This window comes from Strongylocentrotus purpuratus, unplaced genomic scaffold (genome assembly GCF_000002235.5).
Source record: "Strongylocentrotus purpuratus isolate Spur 01 unplaced genomic scaffold, Spur_5.0 spur5_scaffold_10, whole genome shotgun sequence".
In the NCBI taxonomy this organism is placed as follows: Eukaryota; Metazoa; Echinodermata; class Echinoidea; order Camarodonta; family Strongylocentrotidae; genus Strongylocentrotus; species Strongylocentrotus purpuratus.
Window position 1 is genome coordinate 8,568,919 of NW_022145595.1, and position 13,219 is coordinate 8,582,137.

Genomic DNA, 13,219 nt, shown 5'->3' on the forward strand with positions numbered 1-13,219 from the left:
TTTCAGAAACATATTTAAATGTTTTTATTGTTGTTAAAATTCTGGAGAGAGATTTGCGTATTTTGTTTATTTGTTTTGTTTAGCGCCTTAAGTTATTAGATAAGTGCGCTTTATAAGTATTTATTATTATTAGAGCTTTGTCTCTTTCGCACTATGCGCGAATGCTGAGCAAAACATCTCAAGCTCGAGTTTCATGTTTCGAGGTCAAGTCTCGAGCTGATAAAGACGCGATTTGTAACTTCGGGATTATTTCCCAAATCAGAAATAGCGGGCTATTTGGCAACCTCGAGCTGATGAAAACAGGCCTTCTGAAGATAGCTCACCTCGACAAATTTACTCCTGGCTACTTCCTTGAAGTTCTCCTGTTGCTCCAGAGATTTCTCGCTCTTGTCGTCCGTCACGCAGAAGACGCGCACGCGCCCTTCCACGGGGTCGTGCGTCTTGGCGTAGACCACAAACTTGGCCATGAAGGGCACCGCTTTGAGCTCTTGGTAGAGCTCTCGGGCAAAGTTGCTCGCCTGGTCGATCTCTTTGCAGTCCATCAGCCAAAATCTAGGGTAGAAATGAAAGTAGGATATTAAAGAATATCGTAATTTAGTGAATCGTTATTACATTACAGAGTGGGTTAAGGAATGCATCCTTGGATTCAATCCATCCAAGTGTACACCTGTATGTGGTATCACTTTCTTTTCCACGCAGTTCCAAAGCGCTCGAACCACTTGACCAATGATTGATAAAGGACTTCAACAGACCTGGGGAGTGTCTCACAAAGATCCTATCAACGTTGAACTTAACTCTTAGTTGGACTTGAACATTTGTAGTCTTAAAAAAATATATATTCAAAAGCAAAAAGTATTTTAGACTTTTCATAAATTTCACATCAAGAACATGATAATAGAAAATATGAATGATTTGAATCAACATTTTTTGCCTTTCAAAATAACTTTTACAAAATATTTTCTAAGATGCTAACGGCTTTCCATAATTGTTAAGTCTAGCACTAGCTTGAATAATGACTTCTATTGAAGAAACGTTTCTCACCTTGCTGAAACAGTGGTAGTGAAGGATACGCAGTCGTTAACGAAGGTCAGCGGAGTAGTACCAGTGATGTCCTCCCATTGTGCCGGTGCAGTTCCACCTGGAGGAGTCAAAACAAGCATGCTTAATCATAACTGATCATGACAGAAAGTTCATTCATCTAAACACTACTTGCTTTGACACACAATATAATGGGACCAGTACATGATTGTTCAGATGCACCTGTAATACGGCAGAGGAGGCAGAGTGTACGACAGTCCCCTTCCTACTAGTTGCTAACTCCTTTGTTTGAAGCCATAATTACTTTAATCATGACTGAAGAAGTCAATACACACATTCATCTGAACACTATACTGTTTTAGAACACGATGCACATCCTACAAGAACACGTCAGTTAGGACGTACCTGTTATACTACAGAGCAGTCTAAATGTAGGGAACTTCGTACTAGTTGCTAACTCCTTTGTTCGAAGCCATAATCACTTTAATCATAACTGAAGAAGTCAATACACCCATTTATCTAAACACTACACTGCTTTAGAACACAATACACATCCTACAAGAACAAGTATGTTCGGACGTACCTGTAATACTACAGAGCAGTCTCAAGGTAGGGAAGTCCCCTCCATACCCGTTGATAACCCCTTGGTTGTAGGCAGTGGGTACGGGGATGGTGACTGTGATGGGTTTATGGAATTTCCGGCGTCGTGGCTCAATGGTGACAATGGGGCTCACCATCACACGGTTTCCTAAGACCTTCTTGACGACATCGTTTCCAACTGGTTGAGCCTAAATACATTTAAATGACATTGTAAAAGTGAAAGAACATATATAGACACACCATCTAGTTTAAATGTTTAGTTTTTAATAAGATATACATTTTGTTCAAAAATTGACATATGTTGTATGAACTCTTTATAAATAAATGGCCCAATAAATTCTGTGCAGTATGGTATTCATCATGGGATTGATAAATCAAAGGTTTTGAGATTATTTTACTGTTTTCAGTGCAAGATTAATCACTACTTGGGGGTGTTTCACAAAGAATAAAATTGAGTTTAAGTTGGACTTAACCATGACAGGCCATTATGGTGAGAAAGAACAGTGGCATGAACAGTCTGCCATAGTTAAGTCCAACTTAAAGTTGATCTTAGTCTTTGTGAAACACTCCCCTGGTGTTATAAGGGTTGTCATGGGGGAAATCAAGACTGTATATGGGTAATTTTTCAGAGCCCTTGTGTTGCATGAAGCAAAACTTTCCTTACATGTTTGGCAAACGAGCAACCGAGCAACCGTGCAGAGAGACCAAGAAATGAACCAAAGTGTTAAAGCCCCACTGCACTATTGGTAGCTACTTGCGCCTTCCATATAGCAGTCAATGCCTAATCGTTGACCATTGGTCCCCCATGATCCTCTCTTTCTTATGTTAATTGAGAGCTGATTTAATGAGATAACCACCTGTCAGTGACCATGCAGGGAGGTCTAATCCCTCCTGGCCAACTAGTACAGACGGGCTTTAAATGGCAAACATGCAACCGTGCAGAGAGGCCAAGAAATGAAAGGAAGTGTTAAGAAACGGCATGAAATAAATTTGCTCATTTTTTTCTCACCTGTAGTCCCACTTTAATCTTCTTAGTGAGGGTTCCCTCAGGGAACACTGCTTGGACCTGTGGTACGACGGTCGAGTTCAGCATGCCTCCCGACGGTCCGATGGTGTTGGTCTCCTGACGAACCCTCGAGATGATGGCAAAGTATTGTGGGAAGTCCTTGGTCAGGATGCGGCACATGCGGCGGTCCGACTGGCCCTTGGACTGGTCATTGTCTGTAGAGGGCACCAAAATCATTGTTGTTGTAGTTGTTTTAGTTTTTATTGGCATGTATTATTCGTTTATGAGTATATACGCCATGTATTTAGTTAGTCTCTTACCCTGATTCAAACATTTACACATTTGTTTAATGAAATCTTTTACAACTACTGTCTGTAGGAAGATGGACTTTCCAAACAAATTTGATAACAGATAGAGATTGACCACAGGAAATCAGTAACTAGACCATGTACATGTACTACCAAAATGATATTGTTTTAGTTCCAATTCTATGTTTTATTTTCCTCCTGCCCTAAATATCCAATAACACAATTATCATTTCCATTCTGTAATCTCATATAATATCAAATAATATCTCAAAGTGTTTTGGAAAGAAAATCTTTTTTTTTTCACATTCTTTTGGCAGTTAAAGAAGCATTTAAAAGTTTGAAAGAGATACATTCTGACCAGGTACTCATTAACTAGGAATGTAAACCACTGTAGAAAATATATTCCTAGAATTGAACACAAGGACTTTCTTTTCAAGAAGAAACATATTTGCAAGTGTCAAAGGTCACTGCATTACCCTCCTGGTCGTATCCCTCCATGGATTTCTGGATCTCCTCCTCATTTGCATCCAGAGAATGTTCCTTCCACGTCTCTCCCGTCTCACTGCGAAGGATCACGATCTCACGCTCGTTGCCGCGCAGCGAGGCGAAGTGCGGAACCTCGATCAAAACCGGTCTGTTGCGATAGAGAAAGATATCATTAGATATCGATTACACAAAGATGATTATGAAGTGCATAACCTATCATGTTTTTATATTTTTCATTTTTATAAGCTCATTAGTTTCTTTAGAAGACATTTCCCTTTAATGCAACTTTAAATTTTAAATTTAATGATCTCCAATTGATTTTGAGGAAAGAGGGAGTACTGAGGGAGGGGGATGAGATATATCTAGCATAAGTTAGTAATTTCAAGGTATTTAAGGACACTACATATTTTAAGAAATCATCTGTTGAAGCGAGAAGGGTGCTATTTGCATGTTAAGTTATTTAAAGACTTCCTGGCTTTCACCAAACAAAAGTTGAATGAGCATTTTTGTTTTCCCATTTAAAAAACAACATAACATACACGTTTCAGGTTTAGAGTTCTTACTTTGCAACCGACTATCAACTGAACTTTTCTATCAATGATTGGGATATTTCCTTTTCTATTCTCCTTTTCTTTTCTCTTTCTACCATACTCTGATACATTATTCTACAAGAATCTTTATGGCCTACTTAAGATAGTGAGGACCAGTGCAAATATACTGTACACTGATCTAAGACAGTGCAGCTAATGAATGAAGCTGTGTTTCTAGAAATATATAATGTGTCATGGTTTGATCAAACATTTACCTATAACGTTTGATTGTGCCTATGGATATGACTTGGGTTTTAACAAGTTTCACTGAGTTTGCACATCTAAGTTAGGTGCTACATAAAACTGTAAGGTTCTAAAAACTTGTGCAGAAACTCTATCAATGTGTATTAAATCTAATTGCTTCAATAATCGTTGCCTTGCAGTATTGCAAGCATTCTCCACACATGTCTAAACCCTTCACAACTTTAATCCTACCATAAGATTTCCAACGAAAGAATACCTGCTGCTTTTCTATATATTTTATTTTAACATTCTATGATAGTATTAACATTTGAATTTTACATTAAAAAAATGATTGTGTTCCAACAAGAACTCTCTTAACTTGACTCTTGGTAAAGGGTATCATGAAACTCCTGAAAACTGAGTTTAACATTCTGTGCAATAATTCTGTAATGTAGGGTAAAATCAAACAGCACTTCAAAACATGCCTCGAGTATAATATAGAAACAAACCAGAGTATAAGAAGTTTTTTTTTTTTTGTAAAGAAAATCACATGATGCCGTATTATTTTCACACCATGCATCTGGAAAAGAAAGTTGATGGTTAAATAAAAGTATGTTAAGCTAAGCTAAGGTTTTGAAATGGATTCAAACTCCACTATACTTCCTAAATTCACATCATTTTCCAGTCATAATAACTCCAATGACCTTTTCAAAACATTCTGAACACTGGTGACTGGATATTGACATGGCGGAAACAAACATGACATATTTTGCAGGTTCCATATATGTGGTATGATACATGTAAATAAGAGCAATTCAGGTACAAATAAAGGGAAGAGTAAATATAGAGAAGGAAAAACACATAAGGGGAAGATGAAATATATGTGTGTTTCTTTTTAGTTTCTTTCTGTTTTTTTAATCTATTTTTTGTGTGCATGGGCAAGAATTACGGGTAGCATGTAGCATGACTGACATGAATTGAGAATGGAATGAAATAAAGCAACAAAAGATACAATTTCGTTGTTGATAAATGTACAAGTTGAGCAAGGAAGATGAAAATAAGTGATTCATTTAATTTTCCATGAGAAGTTTAGCACAAATACATGTCTTAGAAATACCCATGATATTTCATGATAAATCACAAAAAAAGTAATTTAGCCTCATCAATATCAAAAGTGATCATCAATATCAAAAGAGATCATTTATCTCCAGACTTATTGAGAAGTTGTTCAAATACATTATGTTATACAACAGTTACGCTCTGTAAGTTAGTATTATCATCATCATCATAAACATTAAGTATTGAATCTTCAATAGTCAAGTTTACCCCATTTCCCTGTAAAATATTAATTAAATATAAATTCACATGACCTATGATTATCTGACTTGAAAATTAGATACCCATAATGCTGCCTCAAGTCCTCAACTCATCCACATGCAATTTCCTCAATTCTCTATCCCAATAGTCTCAAGAAAAATGTGCAATGATCTGCCTTTGATAAAAAAAAAACATTTGCAGACAGACATGCAGCTGTCTACAATTGTGAAGATGAAGGGAAGGCTGTGTCAAATAATGGTACCAGTATTTATTAGAACAAATTCATTACTTTATCTGCCAATTAAACAATTTCAAAAAGAAAACTGATTTGGGAATACATGAAACCGAAATTGAAAAAAGACATTTCACTCCAGGACAAGCCCCCAAAGTTTGTAAAATATCATTTATTGTAGTTTATAAGCAATATGGTTAACCACAGGGATGTTTCATGGGACCTATACTATGTAAATGTGAAAATATGTGAATGTTCGTGAAGGGGTCATTCTTTTGGGGAAACTTTTGACCATTCTTGTGCAGTTGGACGTGTGATATCATATGAAACCATGCCGCACGGCAAAACCATGCACAGAGGTTTTAAAAAATATTAAAAACCAGCCTCATGAATATGCACACAATCGGCGTCTCTTACCATCAACGTTTGATTACCGAATCTTTAATGATCAGAAACATGCCGACCATTATTTGCTGTAACATGCAGTGAAAGTGCATCACAAGACAAAACAAGTTTAACTCTCATTCACACATACCGCAAAAACTTTTCATTCGGCGGCCCCATTTCAATGATTCGGCTACAGAGGGCTTCGCCGTCGTTAAGGGGAGGGTAGGTCACGCTCTTATTTCCAAGACCCCTGAGGTCAGAGTTCAAAGGTCCAGGGGGAGGTCAAATAATGGTTGAAGGAAACCATGATAAAAACCAAACGGGATGGAGGATGGAGATGATGGGAGGATGAGGGGGTCGTCATGGAAACGGGACAAGGAGATGGAGGAAGGTGAATGTCGGCATGAAGAGGAGCGAAATGTTCAAATCAAAGGAATTAAAACAAGTCCATTAGGAGAGATTGGAGGGAAAAGAGACAAAGACAATTGTGACGTTAGAACACAAGGTGAAAGACAAACTGCATTAATATTACAAAACAAGTTAATACACAACACACAGTAACAAACAAAATCTGTATAATATGCTTGTTTTTGCATAATTGCTCCAGAATTAGTGGATGTTAATAACATTTCAAATGCACTAAATTTACTACTTTTTGTTATCTAGATGCTTTAATATTTGAATAGCAAAATGATTATCAGCAATATGTTGTTAAGTTTGTTAAAGAAGCAAATGAATTAGTTGATTTTTGTCTGAAACATTCATAGAAAAGGATTAATCTTGAGTTTGGGGAATAACTTGCTGTTTAAAAAATGCAAAATTGTATTTGATTCTAGAACTTCAAAGAAATACTAATAGAATTCTAGGCATTGATTGAAATAGATGAAAAATACAAGGAAATAAATAAAATACTTAATTAAAGCAGAAGCTTTGCATCGCAATGTGTAAAAACTGATTAAAAGAAAATAAATCATTTGAGCATTTGAGTATTTGATCATTTGAAAATAACCTGAGTATACATGATGACAGACAAGTGATGAACAAGTTTTTTTTAAGCAACTGATGGTGAAAATACATGTAGGCAACATGGTCATACTCGACAATGACGAATTAACAGAAATTATATGTTGAATAACTTTTTAAAAGCATGAGAAATTAGAGTTATCAAATTAAGTATGGGCTGGTTTTGAAATCAAACTGAACACAGTGTAATTAAAACAAATTTGCAGGGTGGTACTAAAAATTAATTTTCTCTGCTCTAAAATCAAATAACTGGCTTGCAATTTTAGGATGATGAACTAAGTGCACAATAAATTTTCAACAGAATGAAAATAACAGTTTTAAAAGTGCAATGACAAACTTCTCACGATGGCTTGTCAACAAATTTCCTTTCTTGTATATGTTTCCTTCTTGAATTTTCTGTTTTTATTTGTGTTCAGGGGGGGGGGGGCATTTAAGGAACTGACACAAGGAATTAAGTAATGAATTAACCCTCCAATAAACTGCTGCTCAGAAAACAGAACAAGTAGAAGGTACCATATTTTGTGAATGACAAATGCAACATGAAATGGAAACAAAGTACAAAAGAATTGCTACAAGATGTATGTTAATTAACAAAAAGGAAATAAACAGCAAAGATGATTCCCAGATATGTTTGGATGTCGATATATATCACCCACATTTTAAACAAACAAAAAATTCTGGAACATAAAAATTAAAAAAATAAAGGACCTTACATTTACCATTTCATTATAAAGATTTTTTTCAGAATTGTTTGATATTGTGGTGCTAAATAAATTAAACTTCTGAAGAATTTGTCATGGGGAAAAAAAAAGGAAAACACCGGGACGTAAAGTAGTGATGAAAGTGATTACTTGCCGCTTTGTTAGTTTGTGAATGACACACCGCAAAAGTGGATGAAAAAGAAACTGATGCGGCACGACACTAATGTTAGGTGTTTGAGTATAAGTTGGGGACACAATTGGCCTACCCTAAGAACTGGGTGTTGGCAGGTCCGACCTCGAGCACTCGGCTTGCGAGGGATTCGTTCTCCATGAGGGGTGGCTGGGTGGTGAGCTTGGTGCGCTTGATGAGACGGCAGGTGACCCGCGTGGGGCCGGAGGCGCGCTGTGGCGGTACCACGACGCGGAGGCCGGGCAGGCGGCAGCTGCGCATGGTGCCACCACGGGCGTCCACGATGAAGCTGATCAGGAACCTGCATGGAGGAGAGGAAGGAGAGAGAGAGAGAGGGAGAGGAAGGAGGAGTGAGAGAGGAAGGAGGTAAAAGAGAGGAGAGAGAGAGAGGGAGAGAGGGAGGGAGAGAGGGATGGAGAGAGAAGAGAGAAGGAGAGAAAAGGAGAGAGAGGGGGAGGAGGAAGGAGAGCGAGGGAGAGAGAGAAAGAGAGAGAAAGGGAGAGAAAGGGAGAGAGAGAGAGGAGAGTTAGAGACACAGAGATAAAAAGACAGAGAAAGAGAATCAAACAAATTGTTAAAAGAGAGAAAAGGGCAGATAAAGAGACAGACCACAACAATGTCAAAGAGACAAAGAAAGGGGGCCAAACAGAGAGGGAAAAATATTAATATTGAGTTATGAATGGATTAAGCATAATACTTTATGCGTATCATAATTTCACTTTACAAAATTCTCATTCATGAACCATCAATTGGATCCAATTTTTTAGTGAATGTTGCCCCTGTTGTGCATTTATATTGTGCGATCTTTATCATTATAGATCAGAAGAAAATGCAGCGACAATAATGGAATGACTTCCGCAAAGTACAGCATAAAGAGTCCTACCCTGCAAAGAACGGCATCTGGTGCATCGGTGCGTTGTCAAGCGTGACGGACACCGGTCGTCCGTTGGGTCCAAAGGCCTTGCCAGAGACGAGGCGGCCGTTATCGTCGACGTAGGGGTCCCCGATGTTGTAGGTCTTGCCGTTGAGTGTTATTACAGGGCCGGTAGAATGGCGGTTGGGCGTGGAGCTAAGAAGAGGTGGTGCTGATTCCACGACGCTCTAGGGTAAGATGGAAGTTAAAGGCATCGTTTAGCAATGTTAAATCTGAGATGCACGGCCCTACGTGTTAACAGTTAACAGTGTCTGTGATAGTCAACAGTTTCTGTGATATGGTGTAATATTAAAGCCCTAAAAAAAATTGTGCTTCAAAATGATCATGAAGTGCCTCAAAAAAAAAAAATTTTAAAAGGTTTTACCATACTCATTTTCCCCAATAGACTGTAGTGTTATGAAAACCGTTTGATTTGATTTTGAATTTGATTTTGATTTCCAATCATAAATATCTTGATAATCAGACAAGTGATCGGCTTGTAAAGTCATGGGGTGACCTAAAGGTTTATAATTATCATTATATACCTCATTTTAAGATTCTTTACTAATCCTGTCTTCTGATTGGTTGAAAATGCAGTCATGTTCTTAACCATGCCCGCTAATTGAAATTCATAGTCATTTTTCCCGGCTCTACCGGTTTATATCCATTTTTCATAGCACTTTTTCCATGGCTGTGAAACGTGACGTCATTTTGCTGCGATCCCCATTTTGGTTTACGTGTTACCGTATAAGTTTCTTTTGTGCGATGACCGATGCGCAATACCGTTAACGGTGTTTGAGTGCAATTCGATTTTGGTCGCTGCATTCAGGCGACGAATCTACCAATCCACGCAAGTCCAAGCCCCAACATTTAACATACAAAACTGTGTTGTAAACATCTACAACAAGTAGACTAGACGCACAGTCTGTGTAAATATGTTGCGAATTTGTGAATTTATAAAGTTACTGTTCATGTTCTACTGTTCTACTGGAGCACAGCTTGTTGGTGATATCATCCTGTACAAAAGTTACTGTTCGTGTAAACGTGTTTGGTATTCCCTGTTCTACTGGAGCACAGCTTGTTGGATTTCATACTGTACACAAGTTATTGTTGGTGTTAATATTCATGACTTCAAAGAGATGGAAACCTAATTGGGTGAGTCAACATTTTCTTTTTTTCGGTATATAAAATATATATTGACTGCTTTTAATATTCGAGGCATAGTTGTTTCTATAGGGTCTCGGGAAACTCACAACCTGCTATGACCCCGCGGCGCAAGCGCCTTGGGGTCATAGCAGGTTGTGAGTTTCCCTTGACCCTATAGAAACAACTATGCCTCTCAAAGCAGTCAATATATCCTTATTGTAGCATGAGCTAAATCTAGGATTTTGTTTCATAATCTGAGACAAAGTTACGCAATCCCTTTAAGCCTACCTCAGTGGTAGCCATGATCATCTCTCCCTCAATGATGCTGTCATCGGGGCGACCCAGGGGTGCATTGTAGTCCCTGTTAAGGGTGCTGTTCCTGGAGTCCATGGTGCTGTAACCGGTAGGGCTGTAGGCGGGGCGCTGCTTGTCGCCCCCGTAGTGGCCGGAGAGGGACTCGTGACCGGTGTAGTAGTTCATAACCTGAGGGGTGATGGAGACAGTTGTTGCAGGGATGCCAGTTAGAATTGATCAGAGGGCCTGAAAATCACCTAGAATGAGCTATTTTGGACACAAAGAAGCCTTAAACTATGGTCTGAAAATAACTCCCCAGGGCCTGAAAATTGGCATCCCTGTTGTTGGCAGATTACACTATGAATATGACGGACAAAGAAAGCGGACAAAATATACAGTTCCTCATTCTACCCTCAACAATTGCTATGGTAGACAAAGGAACATCCCTTCACTACTATTATGTAAAAATCTGTAGAACAGGTGTCACAGTTTTGCATATTCACCTGTTCTGCACATTTTTACATAATAGCAGTGAAGAGATGTTCCTTTGTCTACCATAGCAATTGTTGAGGGTAGAATGAGGAACTGTATATTTTGTCCGCTTTCTTTGTCCGTCATATTCATAGTGTTAGGGGGTCAATGTAACATTTCCCAAATGTATTCATATTGTACGGATGCTTCTACTACCGGTCCCTGAAGTCCCGAGTAATAACTATGGCATTCACCTGTTACATGTACAAGGTATGTTATGTCATTGATAAGAATGTATGTTACATACATTAGTTGCTGCAATGTCAGGCAAGCCTTAAACGTTTACGGTTGTCACTAGTAACCATTATGGACCTCAGATACATACTCTTTCATTCACATGTTACAAGTCATTGTATTCTAATAATCAGTGTGCCAATTGCATACATTGCTTGTTGCTATGTCAGACAAATCCCTAATGAATGGAAGGTAGATTCCATCAATACAAATGCTATCATGCCTAACAGGTGAATTGAATCCCTCATAACAAATACAATAGTGGGGAAGACAAGAATTCTTGTCCATAGAGAATGCACGGAGGTGTCAACTAATTCCTTATCTTAATAAACTATTGTTTAGGTTTAATGCACTCCCCTGATGATTCGATGAGATCTAAATAGGCACCGTCATAACCTGTTACCTATAGTTTATTGGTTCCGAAACTATGATTTCCATATCGGACTTTCAGTGCCTTTGCCATGACTGGCATTGCCCTCTATGGCCAAATACCATAGTTGCAGTGGAGAGAATTGCCGGTAGCTTACATGAATATGTATTTCTAATGGCCCTAATTACTTTCAGAATTGAACTGATTAAAATTTTATTTTCATAAAAAAGATAAATGTTTGGGTTTTACAGTATTGCATCACATATGGGAATGCCCCTATGGTTATCTGACATTGTACAGTGAAACCTGTCTATAAAGACCACCCAAGGGACAAGAAAAGTGGTCTTTAAGGACAGGTGGTCTCTATGGACAGGTTCCTTTAGTACATGTTTCAATGAGAAACAAATTTCAAGGGGAAAAAAAATGTGGTCTTCGTAGACGGGTGGTCACTAAAGCAGGTTTGATTGTACATAATCACCGACTGCTTTAGTACATGTTTCAATGAGAAACAATTTTCAAGGGAAGCAAAACATGTGGTCTTTGTAGACAGGTGGTCACTAAAGCAAGTTTGACTGTAACACATCACAGACTGCCATAATTCCATCTCCCCATCTCTTACCGGTTCTCCCCGCACCTTCATGTACAGGTTCCTTAAGTATATGTTTTAATGAGAAACCATTTTCAAGGGAAACAAAACATGTGGTCTTTGTAGACAGGTGGTCACTAAAGCAAGTTTGACTGTACAACATCACTGACTGCCATCATTCCATCTGATCTCCCCATCTCTTACCGGTTTCCCCCACATCCAATCATCCTCCCAGGTTCCTTTTTAGTACATGTTTCAATGAGAAACCTTTTTCAAGGGAAACAAAAAAAATGTGGTCTTTGTACACAGGTGGTCACTAAAACAGGTTTGACTGTACAGCATCACAGACTGCCATAATTCCATCTCCCCATCTCTTACCGGTTCTCCCCGCACCTTTATGTACAGGTTCCTTAAGTATATGTTTTAATGAGAAACCATTTTCACCGGTTTCCCCCACATCCAATCATCCTCCCAGGTTCCTTTTTAGTACATGTTTCAATGAGAAACAATTTTCAAGGGAAGCAAAACATGTGGTCTTTGTAGACAGGTGGTCACTAAAGCAAGTTTGACTGTAACACATCACAGACTGCCATAATTCCATCTCTTCGTCTCTTACCGGTTCTCCCCGCATCCTTTATGTACAGGTTCTTTAAGTAATGTTTCAATGAGAAACCATTTCGAAGGGAAGCAAAAAATGTAGCCTTTGTTGACAGGTGATCACTAAAGCAGGTTTGACTGAACAAAATGACCGACTGCCCTAATTCCATCTGCCCCCTCTCTTACCGGTTCTCCTCGCATCCAATCATCCTCCCAGGATCGGCGGTGGTCGTTGATGACCGAGTCGTCTCCCATGGTCCTAATCTCCTGGGGGGTCAGCAGAGACTGGTCCCCAGTCATGGATACATCGTCCCCTGCAATATACACATGTACATTTTACATATGGATTAATCATGAAAAACTGGTTACCAGTCTTGTTGGAAAAAATGAAGATTGGAGATTGAAATTTGACTATTTACACAGGCTTCGTTTACATACTTGGGGATATACATGCACAGCGTATGAGTTTTTAATTTGGTCACGATAA

The 13,219-nt window shown here is 38.6% G+C and overlaps 1 protein-coding gene across 4 annotated transcripts in view; it reads right to left on the bottom strand.

Annotated features, from left to right (window-relative positions):
* The window catches only part of LOC576280 (ankyrin-3), a 119,554-nt gene that overhangs the window by 58,026 nt on the left and 48,309 nt on the right, over positions 1–13,219 (bottom strand). For all 4 annotated transcript variants that reach the window (XM_030979383.1, XM_030979384.1, XM_030979385.1 and 1 more), the window contains exons 23-32: positions 12,919–13,046; positions 10,409–10,603; positions 8,945–9,162; positions 8,138–8,362; positions 6,296–6,397; positions 3,429–3,586; positions 2,648–2,859; positions 1,622–1,826; positions 1,042–1,138; positions 324–552 (exon numbers count right to left, since the gene is read on the bottom strand). In XM_030979383.1, the coding sequence (XP_030835243.1) occupies positions 324–552; positions 1,042–1,138; positions 1,622–1,826; positions 2,648–2,859; positions 3,429–3,586; positions 6,296–6,397; positions 8,138–8,362; positions 8,945–9,162; positions 10,409–10,603; positions 12,919–13,046 (1,769 nt within the window). The remainder of the gene's footprint in view (positions 1–323; positions 553–1,041; positions 1,139–1,621; positions 1,827–2,647; positions 2,860–3,428; positions 3,587–6,295; positions 6,398–8,137; positions 8,363–8,944; positions 9,163–10,408; positions 10,604–12,918; positions 13,047–13,219) is intronic.